Source organism: Pseudopipra pipra, chromosome 3 (genome assembly GCF_036250125.1).
Source record: "Pseudopipra pipra isolate bDixPip1 chromosome 3, bDixPip1.hap1, whole genome shotgun sequence".
Taxonomy (NCBI): Eukaryota; Metazoa; Chordata; class Aves; order Passeriformes; family Pipridae; genus Pseudopipra; species Pseudopipra pipra.
Window position 1 is genome coordinate 102,944,722 of NC_087551.1, and position 22,941 is coordinate 102,967,662.

The window sequence follows — 22,941 nt, forward strand, 5'->3', positions numbered from 1 at the left end:
ATAACGTCCTAACGTTATGATGGATTTTTTTTTTCCTGGGGATATATGTAAACTTGTGTGGTTTTGCATGAAGAACAGGACTTGGAAAAGCTCCTCCTAGGGAAGGCAGCATGAGATCAGAGCAGTGCAGTGGGAGCAGACGTGGGCCTGTGCTGAATACAGTTGAGCTCCTACCCTGCTGCTTACTAGGAACTGAATGCAACATGAGGCATAGGGCCAAATCCTTCAGCCACCCAAGAAAAGTGGTGTATACTATAATAGCAGTGTTGGCCTTTATGAATGTTTTTAACGTAACTGTCCTCTGCAAAATCACACAGTTACTCACTTTTGAGTACTGTCTTCTAATTATACAATAATATGCTTTAAAGGTCAAATAGGACTTGCCAGTTATTTTTAAGATAATCATAATGCGGTTTTCTTCTGGATGTAATGTTGGTTTGTAAGTAGAGAGGTATTGTAATCCTTTCTCTGCTAAATAAACACAGATGAAATGTGAGATAGAAATAGAACCAAAGAGCAGTGACTGTCTTTTTTCACATGCTCTGATCATCAGACTGTAATCAGTCATCACTTTCAATCTGCTGCTATATTTAGGCTGAAAAATCTCCCTGGTCCTTCCGAGTTCACAGAGGTGTTTGTGTGTTGCTTGCACCCCTCCAAGCTCATGTCTCCCTGAGGCTGCTGGTGCTGGTGAGAGTGCCTGTGTGCCGAGGAGCCTGCCCTTCAGGAGCTGCTGTCGTCAGCAGTGCCTAGGGGATGGCTACTGCACCATCCCTTGCTCTTTGGTACTTGTAATGAACCAAGGAGTGGGAAAAAGATCAAAATGATGTTTTGAGAAGTGTACGTGAACTCTGCTGCTGTGTGTTGCCTGCTCTTCAGTGGAGTTCTTTCTTAGTAGTTCTTTTCCTATTTCTTCATGGCTATTTTTCTGCAGTTCACTTTAGGTACCTACCACTTTGAAACTTTCTCATCTTGAAGACTCTCACAGCTTTTATTTTGGTAGAAAAAAAGATGGGAAATCCAGCATGCAGGCAGAACATGAATGGAAAACTTGCTGCTTTTATTTTTATTTTTTTTTTGTAAGATGCTTGTCTGCTCTTAGCTGAGAGCTGCCAGACTGGAGGAGCCAGAGGGAATGTGAGGGATATATGGAAGCAGTTCCATTTGTTTAAAAAAGAAAATCAATTAAAGCATTTCTTAGTACATCTCTTTCCATTGATTCTAATGATATCCTGGTAGTTAGTATAAAAACAGAACTCCTGGAGTTTTTCAGGTGGGTGCATGTAGTGTTGAAACTCTTTCTACCCCATTCCTATTATCTAAATTACAGCAGGAATTTGCAAAGATTCAGGCTCCTGATCTAGCAGCAACATGAGTGCTCTTTGCTTCAACTGATGTCGCTGCTAAGAATGCATGTTATTTGGATGTTGCAAATCACTGTGCCTTGGGATGTTTGTAATGAACTGGGAGGTAAGAAGGTGGAATAAAGTATTTTTGGAGGCTGGTAGCACTGAGCATTTTGTAGGGGTCCTGGTCTTACTAGTGACATTCTTTTAATGTGCTAAATCAAAGATGGACTGTGATAGTGTGTTACACTACTGCACACGTGTAAGTACATCAGCAATTAAAATGAAATTCAAAATTCCAGTGTGGAAGCAGAAACGATTTGTCTGTGTTTCAAAGTAATTTATAGCTTCTCTAAATCCTGAACTGCAGGAAGTTTTAAGATATGGTAAATTACATTCCATGAAAATGATGTGCTCTGTTGCTACATGGGCTTTCTATTTTGTATAAAACGTTGGGTGGTTGTGGTTTTTAGAGGGAGATGTGTCTGTGAATCCATTTGAAAACTATAGGTGAAATAGCCAGTCTTGTAGTATTGAAATTTCAGAGTTAAATTCCATAAACCTGCAGCTGATCTTGATGAAGCAGAAATTCTAAGACATTACAGCATGGCTGGAAATGTTTTGTAAGACTGGGTTACGAAGCAGCAGCACATCCATTAAATGAGCGTAGTGACTTCCAGAACACTGAAAGTATGGAAAACAGCACTGACTTGCCATGCTGAGTCTCAACAGACTTTCCAAAGTACCTCTAAGCTACTTGAATACTTCAAAAATTGTGTCCTTAGACTTCAAAATAAAACTGGAATCCAAAACAGTGGAGATGAGCTATGATAAAACATGTGGTCTTGTGTGTTTTCTGCTTCCAGTCACGTTAATTATTTTTTGTCCTGAATATTAAGCCAGGTCAGTGTTGATGTTATGAGGCTCTTGCTTTGGATTATTTTTTTCTGTGTTCATGGCATGGTATTTGCTGTTTTCCCTGTACAGCCTATCGTCATAGTAGGCCCTTGGGCAAAGCAACTATACCCTTCTCCTGGCTGGTGTCCCATAATGATGTTGCAGAATGGGCAGGTTTTTTTGGGTTATGCTAAAAATAACACTATACACAGTATATAGCTAATAAAGCAGCTCATCAGTTTGAAACATAGCAGATGCTTTGAGAAAAAGCCACCTCAAAGATCTCAGAATTAAATGAAGCATTTCAGTGTTGGTTGTTTCAGTGGTTTGCTTAATACAAGAACATTTCTGCTGTCAGGGAATTATTAATTTCTTTAGTGCGTTTTTAAGCCTTTAATTATATTAAAATATTAGCTGTCGTAATATTTGAAGCTTAAAGACCTTGTACATTCATCATACTTGTTGAAGGGAAAATTAAAATAATTTTGGTATTTAGATATTGTAATTTTCCTGTATTCTTTGAGTAAATATGAGGCAGGTGGGATTCAATAAAAATAAATACAATTTGACACTTTTTGCTCTGTGCCAGGGGAATGCAGCCAGTACAGTACACTAATTTAGGAAACCTGTGTTAGCATAATATATTTACTTGGTTCTCCTAGAATATTTTTTCTTTTTTCCTCTCGAATTTCTCAGCTTTGAGTGGATGATGCTTTAAGGTGGCCTAGTTATGTTGTTTGCAATCCTCATGATACAAACCTGATCCCACAAAAAATACAAATGCATATATCAACCTTTTTCCACAAAGACCTTTCATTTTCTTATAGTTAATAGTAAGTTTCCTCCCCAGCATTTGTCAAGTTGTAATGTGATCAGCAGCTTTTTCACTGTGGTGTTAGAACTTGCTGTTTTCCTCACAATTCCATAGAGGACAGGTAAGCTAACACTTTGTCTAAGTCCTAGAAAGAGAGTCCTAAAGTAGAAGAAAATCAAACAAAATAGTGCTCTTTAAGTACCAGAAGATTTAGAAATAAAAACAGTCTTCATCTGTGTTATCATTTAAGCACTACCCTGAATGGGGCCACAGGACCAAAGAGTGCACTTTCTCCAACGGTGGAGAGTCACAGGTCAGATTTCAAACCAGAAATTATTATTCTTAGAATATGGGGAGGAAGGCGAATTTCTTCACAGGCAGCAAATCTCTGCTGTCAAGCTTAGGCTAGAAGATGAGGTGGTTGCACAACTGTTTTCCACTGAAGGGTTCATGCCCCCTTTTGCCTTTATGTGGTTTCGTTACTAAGTTTCTGTTTTCTCACTATGTTCCCGGGAGCATTTTGGATTTGTTGGGTGTGTAGTGCCCTTCCCAGTGGGATGCAAGAGGTAGGCTGTCTGCAGATGCTGAACATCACACCAGCCCCGTTAAGTGCTTAACTCTCCTCCTGAGGGCATAGATAGTCATGGAGATTAAGTGTTGCACCTAAGGTTGTAAATTAAAGGGAAAATTGGCTGGCTCTGTGATGACAACTGAGCTCAAATGGACCTTGAGTCAGCTCAAGGCCCTTCAGTGAGACAATGAGTGGAAAGAACCTTTGCTGTTTTACCCAATGGTAGAGTTTGCAGGAGGTTTTACACCTGGACTGTGTTATCCTTTGATATGTGGTTCAGTTTCTTCTTCATGTCTTTTCTTCTTCACTGTCTCAGTTCAGACTGAATGCTGTTACGTGTTGGCTGTCATGATTGGATGCTGTCCTGAGATGCCCATGACAGGATTGATCTCTCTAATAAAAGGTGCTTTGTAGTCCCTGGAAGTAGATGTGTTTTAGGACATCTCAAATCGGGTTCAAGAGCTGGTCATTTTGAAGATTTGAAAGCCTCCATCCATAGACTTGGTGCAAAGTACTCCATGTTGACTTATGAGTGGAGACTGAGGATGTCTGTGCTGGGGGTGAGGAAGGGAGACAGAAACCCAGCTAGGCATGGCTGCAGTGGATTGTCAGAGGGAAATTCTTCTGCTGCTGTTATCGCACTGGGAGATTACTTCAGACTGGGGAAGGAGAGGAAAGGCGGAGATTGTAAACAGGAGCCAACCTGGGACTTATTTAATCTTAAGCACCTGTTTTTGGTAGATGTGAATTGCTTGGAGATATGGTTGCAGACACCTAAGCAAAAGGTTTTCAGTAAGATTGTGAAATAATGGCATGGTTCTGTCTTAGAGATGCTGAGCACCCATCACAGGCTCAGGAAGTGCAGGGCTGTTTTCAGAACATTCGATTATGTTAACAAAATAAAATTGTGGTCTCCTTTCCCTCCCTTTGGAGCTTCATTATGTATCATATGAAAAGACCTAGAAAAGATGGTAAACACAGCATATGGTTGACAGCATAGCCTTTTAAAGCTCTGATCTTCAATGCTATCTAAAAAGATAACAGTGAGGTGGTGAAATAGCTGCCCTGAGCCAGATGCTTATCAAAAAGTGGACTGCTCAGAATATTGTAACCAAGCCCCTCTGTGGAAGGATCTCCGTTGGATTAGAGAATCTGCACCCCAACACACGCATCACTACCCTACCTACTTCCTGGGGAACATGTTTTCTCCTTAGGCAATAATGGCATGAAAGAAATGCAGTATGTGGCATACAGGACAGGCTGTTCCCAGCAATCCTATTTGAGTGTTATAAAGCTGAGGTCTTTGGGGGCACCAGCTCTTCCTGGAGGTGCGTCAGAGTATTTTGAAGTGGAATTCTGTAGGAAAAAACAAAACAAAAACACAAAAGGAAAAAAAAAAAAAAAAAACAAGTTAAAAGCTCTAAGTTGCTGGGCACTGCATGTCAGGAAGGGGGTGCGGGCAGGACTGAGTGTGCTGATAGCATCCCTGTGGAGGAAGGGTGGGGAAGATGTAATTTTTAGAGGCTTCCTCATTCTATGGAAGTACCAGTGAAGGAATCTTCCCTTAGGAACAAGGTTCATCCTGTAAACCTGTGCTGCCTGCAAGTCTCTGTTGTCTTTCGAAACATATCCTTGAGCCTGTTTCATTATGCAAGAGACTGTTTGTCTGACAGCCTTTGTGCAGCGTTTGGTTTTTTTCTTCCCTGAAATTGTGTAGGATGTTGTGTGGTGAACTCTTATGCTCTGTGCTGTTATGAATTGGAAAGGGATCTTTTGGTGGAAGGAGCAGGATTTAAATTGATGGCATAACACCCCCCTGCCGATCCTGTGAGCCTTGCTGCCCCTGGAGGAGATGCGTAGTTTTGAGTTCAGAACAAGTCCTCACACCAAGCTGCAAATCATCTGCTAGGGGTTTCATTAGCTGCCTTTGCTGTCTCACTGGTTCCCTGATGGCAGCCTACTTCTGCATTATTTAGGAGAGATTCCCTTAGTCTAAAAAAAAAATCAAGTAGCAAAAGATAACTGTTTCCAATGTCAAGCTTCCTTTTTTTTTTTTTTTTTTCTCCTTGTGACTCTAATTGTGTTCATGCTCTTCTCATCTTTATGATGGGGTGTGAGCAACTGACCTTGATTAAATGACTTGTGAATTATTGGCCACATAGGAGCAATCCCTGGTCTACTGGGCAGTCAATGGCATGAGTGCCTCTACCTAGGGAAAGACATTCTGGCCTCAGTCAGAGTGATGTTGAAATATGAGATAACACTACTTGAATGCCTTCAGTTTTTATGGGTAGGGGGAATATTGTGAGGCACCTTTAGAAATTGCCATTTTATATTTACTTGCAATTATAATAAAATGGAAATTCAGGTGGCTGTGACAGTTGTTTCCTGGTCTCTGGAATCTGCATAGAATCTGTAAATCTGGATCATCTTATTTGATCCAGCCTGAGTAACAAGTGGATGGTGTACCGAGAGTGTCCATAGTAGGATGGCTCCTTCAGTCTCCTCCCAATGCAGCTGTCGTATGGGGAGTCTTGCTGTGTGAAAATTGTGGGTCTTGGTCTGCAAGTTAGTGTTCCCAAAATGGTTACGGTGGCTCAGCTGTGGTTCAGGTGTTATTTCTTATACAGATGGCTTTGGGAACAGACTAGAAGCAACTGCTTTCATTGATTCAGGCACAGGCTCCTTTACTACTGATGGCCTATTCAATACAATGGAGATATTTTCCTTTGAAAAACTCAGACTATCAGTTGATATCTCTGCTTTAAATGTTTCTGATTTATTTTTTTTTCTCTTGTCTTATGAACTTAGAGCCCTCTGAATAATTCCATTGATTTTGGTATGGAAATTGTGTTTTCTTTTGGAGACCAGGTGTGAATGCTGGGTTCTTACAGCCCTGGCTTCAGTGTCAAAAGGCAGGATAGCAGTTTGCCAGTAGTCCCTAAGCTCTACAGGGAGGAATAATGTGAATCAGTCGGAAAAAAGTGTAGGACACACAACAAAGCCAGAGATGGTGCTAACTCAGGAGGTTACATAGAAGAATCTTCTGGAAGATGTTTAATTGATTAGGTTTTGTTACATTACTGAAGAGCAAAGTCTGAATGCAGTCAAGTAATGAATGGCATATTGATAAGAAACTCAGAGTGGTATTGTTTTTCATGGGTTTCCCTGACGGTTTCTATGGGGACAAAGACGCATTTCCCGTCCGAGTGCTGCTGCTGCCCTCTGATTGCACTTCTGTGGTTTCATTCACCAGTAATGGGAAAGCATTCATAGGCAGAATAGCTTCCCCTTTTTAAATAGCCATGATTCAGGGTTGTATTTTTTTTTTAATGCATTAGACTAATGCAGTGTTTTATCTATGATCTGATAGATGCATAATGCTCTTTTTCCAAGTGCTTATTCAGGGTCTGCATTAAAACTTGAAATTATGTACTATAATTACGTAAGCCTTGACAGAAGTCTTTGTTGCCCTACAGTATGTGTACAAAGTGATTCTCATCCGGCTGTAGCAGTAGCTTACATTTGAATTTAAGGGATTAATTTTGTTGCAACTGTTTGTCGGACTCAAATGCTGGTGCTTTTGGAAAACCTTTTTTCTTGTAGGGGTCATTCAGTTGACTAATATGAGTTAATTATTTAGAGAATTAGGGTTTTTTAGAGAAGTGACTTTAAAAAAGAATTATTTTTGTTTGTCCTTTTTCTGTGCTGTGATGGGAGGCACTTCAAAGGTGATTGTGATTTCACATCTTCATGTTTGGTTTTGTCTGTCCCTTGCCTAGCAAATGTCAAATTTAGCATTGTCTGGTTAATCTACAATTGGATGCACTCTGCACCCTTTGCTGTGGAGGTTCTTATTCTCAGAATCTACTTGCAGTTTTCAGGGTCTGTTTGTTGTTGTTGGCTTTTATTCTTTTCCCTGGGTATTTGATTTCAGTGCTTCCTCTGAGGGAGAGCATGTGGGGGAGAGAGAGATTGCATCTCATTCAGCATGTCTCTACATTTCTGTGTATTTAGACTTCAGAATCTCCTCTTTCCCATTCCCTTCCACACTCCCCCTGCTTCCTCCTCTGTTCTTTAAAAAAAAAAAAAAAGCTCTCTGGCTTGTAGAAAACAGCTCTTTTAGGTAATACTTGAAGTGTGGAGGAAGGGAAGGCCAGCCAGAGCTGGAAGCTGTTTCTCACAGAGATGGGTGCTGCACAGTGGGAAATAGCAACTCCTGAGCCAGGCTGCTCCTTTTTGATTGCCTGAAAAAATGTGAAATGAGTGTTAAGAGGGTGGTGAGCCTTGCCATTTACACCTGCACGATGCCCAGTTGTAGTACCGTGCAGTGTGTTCCTCGTGCGAGGCTGAAGTGGGTGAAGTTGTCTGTCACTGGTGAAAAAGGGGAAAATGGGCTGGAGTTGCAGTGCTGGCTGGTGGTGAGGGGTGCTGACAGAGATGAGCCACGGCCCTTGTCAGAACCATCTCGGGAGTGCTTTCTGTTACCAGCTGTGCCAAGCTGGCGAGCCACGGTGCCGGCTGGCATTTCCCGTACTCCTGTGCTCTCCTTGCTGTAAGGATGGCAAACCTAATGCAAAGACACTGGATCTTACAAATTAAACTGTGGATACCCGAGTTGCTTCTGGGTGTAATTGGGAAGGGAGAAAGTCACACTGATGTCGTGCACTTGGCATTATGTGCTCAGGAGATGCAGGCCCTGCAGTTTGTGAGGGAGATGCGTGCTCAGTGCCGTACTTGCGCTGGTTGCAGAGGAACCATTTCACCACTTTCACCTTATGCACAAGGGTGTTTCTGGGTGAGGGTTTGGGGTCTGAGGATGAGGAGTGAAGGTTTTGTTTTTGTTTAATTTGAGACCTTTTGTTTCCTCAAAGCCTGTCAGCTTGGCAGGATGAAAAACCTGGTTTGAGTATTTTTTTCATTTGGCCACAGCTTACTGAGGAGCAGGCAGATAAGGGCCAGCTGTTGTTCCATTTGCTTGCTTAAACAAAACCTGCTGTAGCATGCGTGGAGGCTGCAGCACCTTGCAAGGAAAGCAAGATGAGGCTATGGCTTTTGTGTGCTGCTTCTTTTTTATTATCAAGAAATTATTTCTCCTCTCGGAGAAAAGATTAATTTTTTGACACACCTTACAATCTGCTCTCTGGTTCTGTACCATGTCCATTGTAAAAAATGAGAGATTAGGGAATTCCAATAATTTTATGTAATATAAAAGCTTCTCATTGAACTGTTTTTCTAAATTCTTTGGCAACTCCCAGAAATGTAAAACAGGATAGGAAAGTAAACAGCATTTCTCTGCGCTGTTGACATGGGGATGGCAGAGGAGCAAGTGTGTGGGGGGGTGAACTCCCTCTTGGAAGTTGTTTATAAATAGCATGCTCTGCCCTGCTCCCTGTGTGTGTTCTGCTTCTGTTAGTTAGCAGGAGTGAGTTGATGCTTTCCTGTCTGGCAGTTCAGTGACTTAATGCATGTTTGAGTAGCTGGCCTCACTGTTTTATTGCTACACATGCTTTTCTATGGAAAAACTGAGGTGGGCAATGCAAGTGGAACCACAGCTCATGTCCCTGTCTTCCCTTTCATTTCCTCCTCTCTGTTCTCTGCCCTCCTTGGCATGTTTTTTTCCTTTGGGCGTTTCTCCTTGCTGCTCTCCCTATGTTGTGCAGGTGCAGGAACATGTCGAAGCTGAGCATCCTGAAAGGACTCTTCTCTAGTCAGTCTCCTGTTGTGGACCCTCTGAGCTCTGTACAGAGGGAAATTGCTGTGGTCTTGGTAATTGTAGTTAAGATTCTCCTTGCAGCCAGCTTCCTGTGTGAGGCATTGCTCCTGTAAAGTATTGTTTGAGTGCTAATGAGGGGATTGTCCACGGCCAGAAGTGCTGTTAGACTGGCAGTAGGTAATTAATGAGGAAGCAGGTGTGTTGAGCAAAGCCCATCAGCATCGAACTGGAGGAGCAAACACTGCCCTGACACACTGTGCTTGGGAGCCAGGTATTCTGAATTTTGTATTAATGACTCCTCATTTGGGGCATGTTGCCAGAGGGGCTTTCACCTCTGCTAGTAAACGTCTCTAGCTGTTGAAAAGGTCCAAGTGTCATTATGAGAGTTTATGGCACAGTTGCCTCTGGAGTACTCCATGAAGTAAAATGCTTTTCTGTTGGTTCAAAGAAGATAGGGCTGAGCTGCCCTGGAACAGGGCAAAGCTCTAAGGCAGAGCTGACCGAGATGTCTTTTGGAGCTCAAGTCTAAGCAATCTTGTCTTCAGTGAACATTTAAGAAACAGGGCTCTCCTTGTTTGTTTTAGTGCCAGTTAAATGATGTGCTTTAGTCAAGAGACACGAGTTGTGCTTTCTGGAATGAAGTTCAGTCCTTGCCTGTGAATGTCTGTGGTACGGAAACATGGCCATGACACAGGGCTAAGGCTGATTGTAACAGACCAGTGGGGTTTAGGGATGAGGACAGTAATACCCAAAGTTGAGTTGCAATTCCAAGTTATTGAAAAGAAAGCCTGCACTGCTCTTAGGTCACTCTGCCATCCAGAGGCACTGGACAAGCCCTATTGTGTTGTAGTGATTCTGTTCTCAAAACCATCCACTGCTAGCAAATAGTCTAAAGGGTAATTGTTAATCCTTTGGATGCCTCCAACGGGGACAGATTTTTAAGTATAGATGGAGACCCCAGCAGTGAGAATTGAAAGGAAAGAAAGGTTATATTCATCTAGTGCTATGACAAGCAGCTCTGCATCACTTTTTCTGCTGCTGTGAGATATCCATAAGGGAAGAAAATTGTCTTGCAGAGATAATTACTGCAGAACAATGACAAGTTCACAGTGCTTTGCAGGCAGCAGTTTGAAGTCTAGATAAGGCATGCCTGTCATCTCCTTGCAAGTCCTCTGCTAGCTTCTCTGTTCATTCCAACATGAGGAGCTCTTCTGATTTGGCTGGATAGATAAGGTTGTTGTTAGTTTTGGCAGCGTTCAGCTCACCTGATCTCCCTTTGCCCAGAGGTCTCTTTGGGGAGACTGTAATCTGTTAAAATTGCTCTTCCTTAATGCTGAGATAAAGAAAAATGTTGATTGGTTAGAGGTATCATTTAGGGTCAGAGTGACCATTTTATTCCTGTTAAACCTTGTGGAATTACAGGTGCAAGGAGCAGTTTGCCAGCATGAAGGTATCAAAATAATCCTGTGTAGTTAGGGCTGGTTTTGTATTTGGGCATGACTCCTGCATGGGTGCATTAGAGTGCAGCCAACATAGAAGAAGTCTTAAGGTTTCTATCTCCTTTTGGAAATCACATCTATTTAAAATTAACCAAAGGCATGAATACAGCAGTTCCTTTCATCTTCTTAAGACGTTGTTAATGAGTTTACTGGACATAAATGTATTTGAAATATTGTACCTGTATGTGTGGCAGTATTACCTATATGTCTCTAATATCTCTAACCAGTATGGAAGAGATGGTATCAATTATTTGTAACAACTGCTGCGAGTGGGATTTTAAACTGATTCACTTCTGTGGTTGTTGAATTTTGTAGAGTATGACTATTGTAACCATGTAATTGCAACAGCCAGGAATTTGTGTTTGGTGTTTGCTTACCTTGATGGTTTGGTTTTCTTTTTGCCCGCAGGACTAGAGTGAAATTGGAAAGCCTAGAAGATGCTTATATTTTAAGAGGAAATGATGACTCTCTTTCTGATAAGCATGGATGCCCAGCCTATGTGAGTCCAGAGATCTTGAACACAAATGGCAGCTACTCTGGCAAAGCAGCGGACGTATGGAGTCTAGGTGTCATGCTTTATACCATGCTAGTTGGACGCTATCCTTTCCATGACATTGAGCCTAGTTCCCTCTTCAGCAAGATCCGTCGTGGGCAGTTTAACATTCCAGAAACTCTATCCCCCAAGGCAAAATGCCTCATACGTAGCATACTGCGTCGGGAGCCATCAGAAAGGCTGACTTCACAGGAAATTCTGGACCATCCATGGTTTTCTACAGATTTTAATGTATCAAATTCAGGATATGGTGCTAAGGAAGTATCAGATCAACTGGTGCCTGATGTCAACATGGAAGAAGACTTGGACCCATTCTTTAACTGAGCACAAAGACTGGTGTTCAGAAGGTACACAACCTGGAGATGGACACATGAAGGAGCCCTTCCTGACCGCGTTAAATCACATCCTGCATCAGCCTAGCTTGGTAGCAAAAGACACTCAGAGGTCCTTGGGTTGAGAAGGAACCTCCACAAGGAGCTAATATAACAAATGTAGCATGGGGACAGATTGGGGGGGCGGGGGGAGCTTGCTATCAGGTTAGATTGATTTGGAGGAGAAAAGGCAGCATGGAGCAATTGTAGCTTCTCACCTTTTTGGAGCCAAGGAGACTGCACATGCCAATTTTGGTGCAGCTGTATCACTCCTGTTTCTGTTCCATTAAAAACAGTGGTAACTCATGACAAATAGAAACTTTTTTGCCTCAGCTCACATCTTGGCATCGCACTGTTAGATATTTAACTTCAGCCATTATTCAGGGAAAGTACAATTGGCTAACATTTTTTTTAATCAGATGTCTAATAATTAATGGGATTAATATAAGAAAAAAATTAGGTGCACAAAGACGGACATGAAAAGTGGGTGCTAAAAACAAACAAAATTTCAGTTCATGTCTCTTGATAGCTATTTTCAACTCATTTCTTCTAAATAAACTACTTAATATTCTTGTCAGGAAATGACATTTTAATGCTTTGTTCCCTTAAGGGGAAGTTACTGTCATTTAACAGGCTGTTCTGTTTTGTGTCAAATGGTTTGTTGCAGGAAGCTATTATAACTCGAACTTCCAGATGCATTACTGCTATAATGGGGGGGGGGGAGAAGAAAACTGTATAATTTTTTTTTTTAAAGATATGAGATACTGGCTTCCATATCTGCCATGCTGCACGTGTATGACTAGAGAGGGCAGAAAGCCCTTAACCGTGTCTTTGAGAACCAATCTCTTGTTTCCTGACTGGCCCACATGTAAATAGAGGGCTCTTTATTATTGAAGAAGAGTATTGTGGGTTTTTTCTTTGAATTCCTTTGAACTTGGGAAAAGAATTGTTTGGTTTTGATTTTTGTTTATGTCCAGACTAAGAAATAAGAGGGTATTAATAAGCTGAACATTTATATTACAGATATTCCTCTTGAAACATACACAGTAATATGCACCTTTTGTATTGTCAAGACTTATTCTATTTATTGAAGAAAATGTCACAGTAGTGATGTATTAAGCCAGTACTTCAATTACGGGTTGACTTGGGATGACATGTTACATGCTGTAGTTAACACACTTCTTTTCTGTTCAGGTATTTCTGTCCCTAAATAACTTTTTATTTAGCTTCTTTTTTTTTTTTTTTCTAGATAGCTTTATTTGATTTAGACTGGCAAATGTTTTTATTACTGCTTTTATATTGCTGTATGATACTGAAATCTCTTGGCATAAATATTTGTGTTTCCAGTACCTCAGTTGTTCTGATATTACTGCCTGTATACGTTTTGTGAAGTGGTCATGTTTTTTGGGTAGGTACATGTGGACTCTGTAGTATGTAAATGTTACTTGAATTTGTGCTTAATTATAGTATGTGGCATGTGCGTACAGCTACTTGGCATTTGACGTATGGATGCTATTTGCCTGCCTTGCAGGAAAGTTATGGTCCCACTCTCAAGAGGATGTTTCACAGTTCTTTATCAAGAGACAAAGCTAGCTGCAGCTGACCTGCCTTGGTTCTATTTTGGTAACTAAGAATATAAAGGAGTAATGTTTTTACACTCTGAAGATGGTGCTGTGTCAAGAAGGACTTTTTTTTACTTTGTAAGTACCTTATAGGAGGAAAGATTGGTGATGTGCATGGTGGGGTTTTACTGCCTCTGGTGCTTTGTCATGTATTTGGTTTAATGTTTTTGTCCTAATCTCTTCAATAAATAAAATTGTGCATATTTAACTAAACATCAGTGGTGAACGATGTTCTTACACTCAGATGGTTGATAACAAGTTCTTGCCAGTCATGTGATCTGAGCAAGCTTAGCACTTAGATTTACAAGGTAACACTGTAAACCTTTTCATCAAAAATTTTACCATTTGCTATGAATAAAACTGGCCTTTATTTTATTTTATTTTGGCTTGTCCCAAGCTCAGTTACCTTTTCAAGAAGGGTATTGAAATGTGATGAGAACTTTGGTGGTGGGAGGCTCTTTGGCCAGCGAACAGATACCAAAATGGAGCAAGCTGGCACTTGCACTTTTCAAAATCCCAGAGGTATGTACATCTTGCATTTGCACCTCAATTCCAGAAAGGATGGATCTGAATTAGCACCTCCTGATTTTCTGTCTTAAATTTAAGGCCAGATTGTGTTTTCATCACTCATCTTCAATAACAGTTAAAAGATGCAGATAGTGACATCATCTGTAAGTGCATGCGGGGTAATAACATGCTTTGTGAATATGAGGCAGGACAGATGAATTCTGATCCATTAAGAAAAGACAATTTGAACTGTGCTTTGATTTGAACCACTGTGCAGGCTGTTTTCAGCACTTTTATAGTTTGAAAAATCTAAGGGTGGCTGACAATTACCCCTAAAGAAACCCTAGAGCCCTAAACCTCCCCCCTGCAAGAGTATTGCACCAAAACTGCTAACACAGCGTTTACTGTCAGTCTGGCTAACTTTGTGCTATGTGATTTCATCCTAGGTGATTCAATGTATTGATAATTGAGTTGGTAGGTTGATTATAGCACCAACAGAAATGTTATTAACATGTAGAAACACTTGAAGATCAGTTTTTAAATGATCTGTATGCCTGCAGCCAAGGTTTAAATTACTTGAAATTCTTTCATATCAAACTCCCACAATAAATGTGCTTTAAAGAAAAAAGCAGATTGTAATCAGTCATAGAGAGAAGGGGAGTGCTGAGGATTTCCCTCTCCCCCACTAAAACTTATGTGAACAGCTTCTGTTCTGTTTGGGTGGAAGTAGTTAGACCTTATTTTCCAGCAACCTGCATGCTTGATTTTTCACTGCCAGTAATTATATGAAAAATGCAGCTGACTAATGATTGCTCGTTTGCAGTGAATTTTTTACTTGAGGCTAAAGCTTTCTCGGTATTGCTGCAGAGGAATCCTTTGGCAGCTGAAGTCAGCTTTATAAAATGCTGAAGGGATGTCTTGTTTTTGGAGCTTCCTCGTCCCTAAAGTGAAACCCAAGAGGGAGATTTGTGATTCAAACAGCTGATTTCTGGCTCTTCGTTTTATTTTACAGGCACTGCTAGTCTAGTACAGATATAGCACTGCTTGCTACAGAAGTACCTCAAGACAGCTTTCTTAGTGCTGCTCAACCCTTGATTTGGGTAGCAATTGCAGTGGGATGCAGGATTTTTCTGAGCGGACTGTCAGATAGTCTTAGTTGCCTCTTGGACCTGGGGAAAAGGATGGTCATTTCACAACTATGCAGGGTGAAAAGTCATGTCTACAAACAAAACCATTTCACAGAATATGACCCAATGGCAGACTTAGGGAGCAGAGGCCCTCCACCCCCTCTGTACCCCTCCTAAATGAAAATAAAAAAAAAAAAATTGTTTTTTTTAACTACAACTATATTCTATTCCTATATATTTTTGTCATTTTAGCATTGTGTGTGATTTCAAGCTACAGGCTTTTCTTCAGGACTGCCCAAACAAGTGACAATTATTCCTTTGGCACCATGATGTCATATAACCTGATCCCTTAGCCTCACTGAGGTGTGCATGTGTTATGGAGGTAAACAAATCAGTTAAAATGCATTATCTTGTAGATGAAATAACCCTGGTAAACTTGCGTTTCTGAAAAGAAAAAGACAAAAGCCCAACTCAAGCCCCTAAAACCCCCAAACTGCACCTTCCTGGTAGTCAGAGAGGAAGGATATGAAATGTGATGCCAAGGAAAAATTATTAAGAAGGGGAAAAAAATAATACTCTTCATCCTGAAATGATTGTGTTGAAATTTGGAAATGTATGAGTGAGCTCTGTGACTAATAGCATAATGAATACCAAAAGAATTAGTAATGTTCAGTTCTTTATTCTTAAAGTTTTGGCTAAGGTTTCTATGAAAAACTTAATAAGTTAATAAGTGACAGTCTAGCTAGCAACTTAACTAGCTTGTAACTGTCCTGTTCTTTCAGTAGAAGCAAATGTTGAAAATTGGTAACATGATGAGACAAATTGAAATCAAAGTGTAAGTAAAACAGAGTATAAATGACCTGTAATACGGTGTAATTCCCCTGGACCAGGAAAAACAGCTCAAGAAAATTTCTTAAAAAGAACCAAAAACCCAAAACCAAACTTAAATCAGGCTAGTTCTGTGACTGACATTTGCTTTTCCCAATGTTCTTGATAGTTACATTCTCAGTACCAGTTTCTGTGCCTCCATTTTGGCTTTTTTGACTTCTGAACTAAGCAAATTTATAGTATTAGCTTGAAATTTTGATTCTCTGGAGATGCCTCGCTAGAGGCCTCTGTAAAAGTGTGAAACTCTAGACCGTATTTGACTTGGAAAGCTTTAAGTATATCAGTGAATATATACAAATGTGAGAGAAAACACATTTACAGTGATCGTAGTGTAAATTCTGAGAAATGAATTTGATATTATTTGCTCTGATGTAAATGAGTAGAATCCATTTCTTAAGGGCCTAAACAGGCCTGACTTCTCTGCTGAGAGGTGTAATTTATTCTTTTTATTACTCAATTTAAATTCATTTAGACTCCTCACAGAAACTGGCTCAGTACAGGAGTGGATTTCTTTGTTCTGGCTCTCCTGCCTCTTTCACCCAGCATCTGTAGCCAGCAGGGGAAAAAGGAAATAATCTTGGCGTGGCAGCTTGTGGAAAGTAATAGGTTAGTTGCTGCTGTGCTTATTTCTGCTCAAGAGATTAAAGCATTGCAAAGCTGGTGCAGACGTCATTCCAAGCACACAAAAAGCTGACGTCAGTTGTACAGTATATTGCAAGGTGTTTATCTCCGTCTGATTAGGTTGGCAAAACGGGCACTGTGAAAGCAGCACACAGAGAAGGAAAGTCTGTTTGTCCATGCTTTCCACTCGCCCTCTGACATCGGAGTTCAGTCCTGGAAAGATTGAAACACATTGTGCTCGATAAGGCTCCTGTAAAAATCTGTGGTGCTACCATTGGGCTCAACTTTTTCCCATCTAAATCTCCAGGCATCAGTGTTGAGTACACAGTTTGTTTGAGGTGGGTGTTGGGGAGGGGAGCCCAGGTCTGAACTTTTAGCCTACAAAGTAAGAAGGGAGGCTGTGAAGCACAGTATAGACACTCCTGCCTGCTCACCTAATTGTGGGTCATTGGTCAGCGAAAAATGCAGAATTGCTGCCGGCCAGTGAGCAGCAGGATGAGAGGCTGCTGCCCGACCTTCTGCCCCTGCCTGCTGCCCAGAACATGCAGGCAGCACCAGCTGCTGCCGTAGGAGCCCAAGTTACGCTGCCTCTGCTTCCCCCGTCTGCAGGACTGTGTTGGAGGTGTGGAGGGCAGTAACAGAAAGCAAGTATCATCCTTCAGTTGTGACCAAATGTGCCCTTAAGGACAGAAACTTCAGCCTGTAACTGCAAATACCTGCAGTAAGAGGACACCTAGGAATAGTGTGCTCTATGGGTCAAATCAAGTTCTTCAAAGTGTGGGGCAGAGGTGGACAAGTGTCTGCTCATGCTGAGACCTGACTCTTTCTTTCTTCCTTCCAACTTAGTTCATTATTTCTCTCATAACAATTTATTATTAAAATTTGGCCTCAGTCACTGGAAATAAGGATAAAATGCATTTTAGTCAGAATATCATGGGTTGAAAAAAACATTCAATTCTATGCAGTCGTGGTTTAATTTTGAGAGCTCAGTATCAGCCTGTTAGAAGAGGGGAGTGCATGCTTACTGGTCACCAATGGGCATTTTATGACTTCATATTTTGTTTAATTCTACTTTCTTCTATGTGTAATCACCACAACTGCAGATTATTGGTAATTTCTAAGTGTTTGTAATTGCTAATCAAGCATTTTAGTTTTCACATTAGTAAGAAATGTGCCTGATCCATGCCTTTAGAGCTGCTGTAAGATGAAGTGTGTCTGTGGGTAAAAATTGCAGCTCTTCTGGGTACCGAATTTCTGACAGGGCTCCAAATGCGTTAGGGTAAAAGAATTTTATTACATGCAAACTTTTTATTAGAATAAACGTTGCTTCAGAAATTGCATAACGTGCCTACTCTCCTTGGTAGCTCAAATCAAGGCCAATCAAATCAAGCTGCTCAAGATGAGTAAGTACATGCATATTTTACCAGTTGTTACTTTTTAAAAACTCTAATTCAGTCAAAGGAACATATCTTGGAAGAGCAATAGCGTGATTGCAACAGAGAATATGTGACAGAGAAAGAAAAAGCATCTTCATTTTTCCTTTTTTTTTTATATTCAACATGATGAGAGATGTTGACAAATCCATTTTCTTGGTTCTGTGTAGAATATCGAGTCTTTACCCTGTCTGAGGAGCTGCTAACATGAATAACCAGTGATCTCATGTAACCTCAGGACAGCAGTGAGATTTGTCAGAAAGTTCTCAATGTGCTGTCTTTAATTTAAAAAAGGAACATCAGCAACATGAAATGCATGATTCAGAGAAATCCACTGACATTTTGCTATTGTCTGCAGCTGATAAAACTGGAGTAGTCAACATTGCCTGATTTCATCCCTGCTGATTGATCAGGCCATGAGTATAAACCCACATTTTACTGAAGGATGAATTTTTTCCTGGATAAATTTAGCTGTGTGTAGAAAGCCAGGACATGATCAAGGTTGCATTTATGTCCTCAGAGCACAGGAGATGCAGAGTGATTATGCCATTCCTCTTTTTTTTTAACTTTTATGAGTAGTCTTTATGCATAGGTAAGTGTAAAGAAGATAAAGCCCTTTGCCCCTTCTGTAGGAGAAACATTACTGAGCTATTCCACAATAATATGCATGCCAACCTGTCCAGGGCCAAGTGATATTTTGAGTTCTACTTATTTGCTAGTTGAGCAAGGGTTAGGCTGTACCTCATTTTTTTCCATCAAGTATGCTGGGATTGTACTACTGATTTTGCAAAATGCCGTAATTTAATAAGATCTTCTCCTTCTTCCACAGTTCTCCTTCAACAATGTCATCGCCGTTTTCTGTAGTTGGTAATTTTTAGAGAAATTAAGTTTTTAGGTTTTGGATAGTCTTGCCCGTAAATAAGTGTTGAAGATAACAAATATAGCAGATAGGAGTATTTTATGCAAGCGATCATAAACTTTTGGTAATCTGTTTTCCTAAATTACAGAACAAAGATGAAAATCCTTCCATCACTGTGTTTAAACAGTTTTATCTTCTTTTTCCATCCTTCCAATACACTCTGCTTTTATTTAGAATAACTGCAATTATAAGTGACACTTGCTACCATGGGGTTTGTGCTGTCAGGTCACTCAGAGTGCATTTGGAGGCCACTATGGTGAGCACACCGTAGAAGTAAGGGGGAAATGTGTGTGTTATTTCCAAAGGTTATCCATCTCAGAAACACCAGACTCTTCTAAAGGGTAGAAGGCCTCTCATCTTCTGTCTAATTGTAGATGGCATTAAGAGACTCTAAATGTTGCTGCTCCTATCCATAAGTAATGTTTCCGACGTTGTAGCTGTTGGATGCCAATTGTTCAGAGAAGTGGAAACCACATCTTTCAATACTTCTTTGCAACTTCTTGACACTGTCAATTTACTGTGAGTTCCAGTCAGCTGAATTGATAACAGATACAATCCCCAGAGACCTGGGAAAGACCACCTTTCAGGAGGTTAGTAGGTAGGCTTGTAGGCTTCATTGTCTGGGGGGGAATCACAGTGCACTTGCTGCTGAAGTAGACCAAAGACTGTGATATTTAGGGCAATTTCAAAGCTTGTTCCAAGATTGTTTTCACAAGAAAAGGTTACCCTGTCAGAGCACAGCAGGGGAGATTGGCTGCACTTCTGGAGTCATACAGTCAAGCCCAAGCTTTGTTCTGCCTCAACTCTTAAATCAAGTTCCTTGCAGAGGGACAGAGAAACCCACTGCCAGCTTTATATGTAACAGGGAGGACAAAGACAAGATTTGGACCACCTAATGCTATTGAAGCTGGGAGTAATGGCTTACACAAGTGGAATTTGAGGGCAGGATTTGTTCAGCTAAATGTTGACAACTATATTTCTCTCTGCTGACTATAAAAGGAGCTCAGCATGACTAGCTTAGACGTAGATGTCTAAAGTTAAATGGGATTAATTCTCCCTGCTTGCCAGAGCCTTGATTCATTTGCATACACAAAAATGTCTTGTTCCTTTTGAGATAGACCAGGTACCCACGACATCTACACAGGACTTTCAGATGTGACACAGAAGCTGTGGAAGAATGACCTCTTGTGAAGAGACAGATGGAGATGTGGTGGGGTGCCCCTAAGCATCTCAGATGGCAGTGGGTGGACACATTTTATGGACTTCTATGTAGGGTGGTCCAGAAGACTTTAGCTTTTGTAAACCTGAGGCTCAGAACACTATTCTGTCATTAGCTTGAGAGTTTCCTAGGTGTCAGCACTTCGCTGTTTTAAAAAATGTAAATACATGTCTAATTTATGTGGGAAAATGCTTTCCTTCCCTCTTCAGAAATGGTCACTTGTGAAACAAGCTTGCAAATGTTGGCCCAGAAGGGTTTCAGGCCAAAGGAGCCTGACCCTTATGTAACATGTGAGTAAGAACTCAGCCACGGGCACACGTGGGCTGCTTTAAGCCTTTTACATCTGGCAATCACTGGACAAAACACAGAAAATAAACCTAACTGCAGAGACAGCATAAATCAACATCATAAAAAGTAGTAATGATGAATGTTGATACATCAAGATATAAGGGAGACTGAATAAAAGATTGAGAGCAAATGCATTTATTTACTTTTTATAGCATGTCACTGTTTTATTTTCCTCCTGTTAACCCTCCATGTAGGATGTGCTACATGGACTACACTTAACCACCTGTTCAGTAGAGAAATTAAATGCTCTAGAAAAGCATTTTCTATTTCTTCACTTTAGTGTCCACCAGTGGATGTTCTCTCTGGCTCCAGAAGCAGCTGGTGTAACTCAAAATAGCTCATTAAAAGTGCCTTATGATCCTTTCTGTTGTGTACATGGCACTTTAACCTGTTTGCTCCTGGACTTCCTCCCTCCACCACAACTTCCCTCAAAAACAAGTTGCTTTTTATGTGTGAGAGAGTTTTGTGTGTTGTCAGAGAGGAAGATTCAAATTGGGCAGAGCATCATAAATACAACACTTGCAAATCTCTCTGGTTTTAGGCAGTAGGAAAATGAGTTCCTAGCATTTGCTAGTACTTATCCAGACAAGTGTGTTCATTAAACAGTGTTAATGTTTTTCTTCTCTTAGAAGCCAAACTATGGTATGAGGCAGCCTTGTGTTTAACAGTTGCTCACTGGCTAAAAATCCTATGGCAACCAATAAATGGAAGCCAAAAAATGTTGCAATATTATTTTAGAGGACTCATCTGCTTATTTTTACAGTTAGCCTTGCATAACCTTCTGCATTTTTGGACTCTGCCTTATGTAGAATATTTCTTAAAGTTTCCATTTATTTCAATTGTGCACTGCACATTAGGAAAACTCCTAAAAGAATTAGAAAAAATGAGTCACAAATACTTTCCCTTTATGATGTTATTCTGCCCTTCTATAACCTATTTATGTACTGCCCTTACATAATACTTATTTGGTGTTACAGTTTTGCTGAGGATCTGACACTAATTTTTTTAATCTACAAAGCAAAGATGAAAACAGTGTCATGATGGTAGCTTGAAATGTGTCTGCTTCCTGGGATTTAAATATGCGGACAAAACAAATGATGTCTGGCTTCCAGCTGATGACCAGAGCTCAGTTTCTAGCTCAAGCCATCACATACTCATCTCAATAGTGTGTGGGGTTTGGGATGGTCTTTTTTTCTTTCACTGTGGTTGTGGAAATGCGTGTTTATAAACAATGAAAAGCACTGTAATGGTAGGTTTAAAAAGATGCATGAAAAAAATCTGTATAGTATCAATGCAGCTCAGGTGTTTGGTGTATGCCCATCTCTGTGTTACTCTGGCATAGCTAATAGTTACCAGCAGAATAACAAAGGCTTCATCTGTAAGATTTGGCCTTGATGCACATAATGGCCGAGCAATGATATATTTCACTCTCTCCTCCCACAAAAATAGCAACAAAATCCTGGCAGCCTGTTAATCTGTAGCCAATGGTGTTGCAGTACATGAATTACTTCAAGCCAGCTCTCTATAGATTGACTGGTTCATGCCTGATGTTGCAACCCCATCACACATGATGAATTACACATGCAACTCTTGCAAAATTGTATTCTGAGTAAATAAAGGCTTAGAACTTCGTCTTTCTTTTGCAAACGGGAATCTCACGTAGAATAGAGATGGATGAGTTTTTGTGCCTGCGTGTGTGCACAAGGCTGTGCGTGCACATACATAAATGAACAGTCCTAAATGAGGGAGGGGGTGGGGACGTAACCATTCCTGCTTCTCGCATATCTCTGCACCAAGCTGAGTGAGAAGCTGAGACAGGAAAAAGGATGTATTCCTCAGTTGCTTCAGAGCATCGCATCTTATTTCTCCAGCAAGAAGAGCTGGGAAAAGGTTTGGCACTTCTGTAGGCTAGAGATTTGCAGCAAGCTGTGCCTGCTGTTTGAAAGGGAGAGAGCTGATGGGAGGTGGCAGCACCCTGTCTTTCACCTTTTCAGGAAATCCTTGCCCATGCAAATATACAAGTTCTATTATTGAGAATTTGTGTTGCCTTGTGCATATATAGAAAAATAACAGGGGAACCAAACAGTTCAGTTCTTGGATTCCTCAAATACCCTCAGGTAAGTACCAGCACCCTGAGCTTTAGATTTCTGCAGGAAGGATGTGTCAGTTTCTGACAGTTCAAGGAGACCCAATCAACCCAGCCTGTGGAGCCTAGAGAGTGATTAATCTCATCCCAAAGCAGACACTGATATTTCATCAGATGAGTGGTGCCCTACACCCATTACTTGAGAATGTTTTTGTTTTTTAAAACATGAGCCGAAACATATAGCTCAAATATAGAAGGCAACATCATAGCCATCAAAAATCAAAAGAGCTGTATCCTGCTTCTAGCCTCACACAAAGGCTAGGAAAATAAATGTAATACTTTACATTCCCATTGGTTTCCATGGGCCTTGAGCAAGGTCAGGTATTTTTATATACTTGGAAGTG

At 40.7% G+C, this 22,941-nt stretch overlaps 1 protein-coding gene across 2 annotated transcripts in view; it reads left to right on the forward strand.

The window, feature by feature from the left end:
- TRIB2 (tribbles pseudokinase 2) overlaps positions 1-13,602 on the forward strand; it is a 21,422-nt gene extending 7,820 nt beyond the window's left edge. For both annotated transcript variants that reach the window (XM_064650550.1, XM_064650549.1), the window contains exon 4: positions 11,252-13,602. In XM_064650550.1, the coding sequence (XP_064506620.1) occupies positions 11,252-11,720 (469 nt within the window). In that variant the 3' untranslated portion in view covers positions 11,721-13,602. The remainder of the gene's footprint in view (positions 1-11,251) is intronic.
- Positions 13,603-22,941: the final 9,339 nt, after the last annotated feature.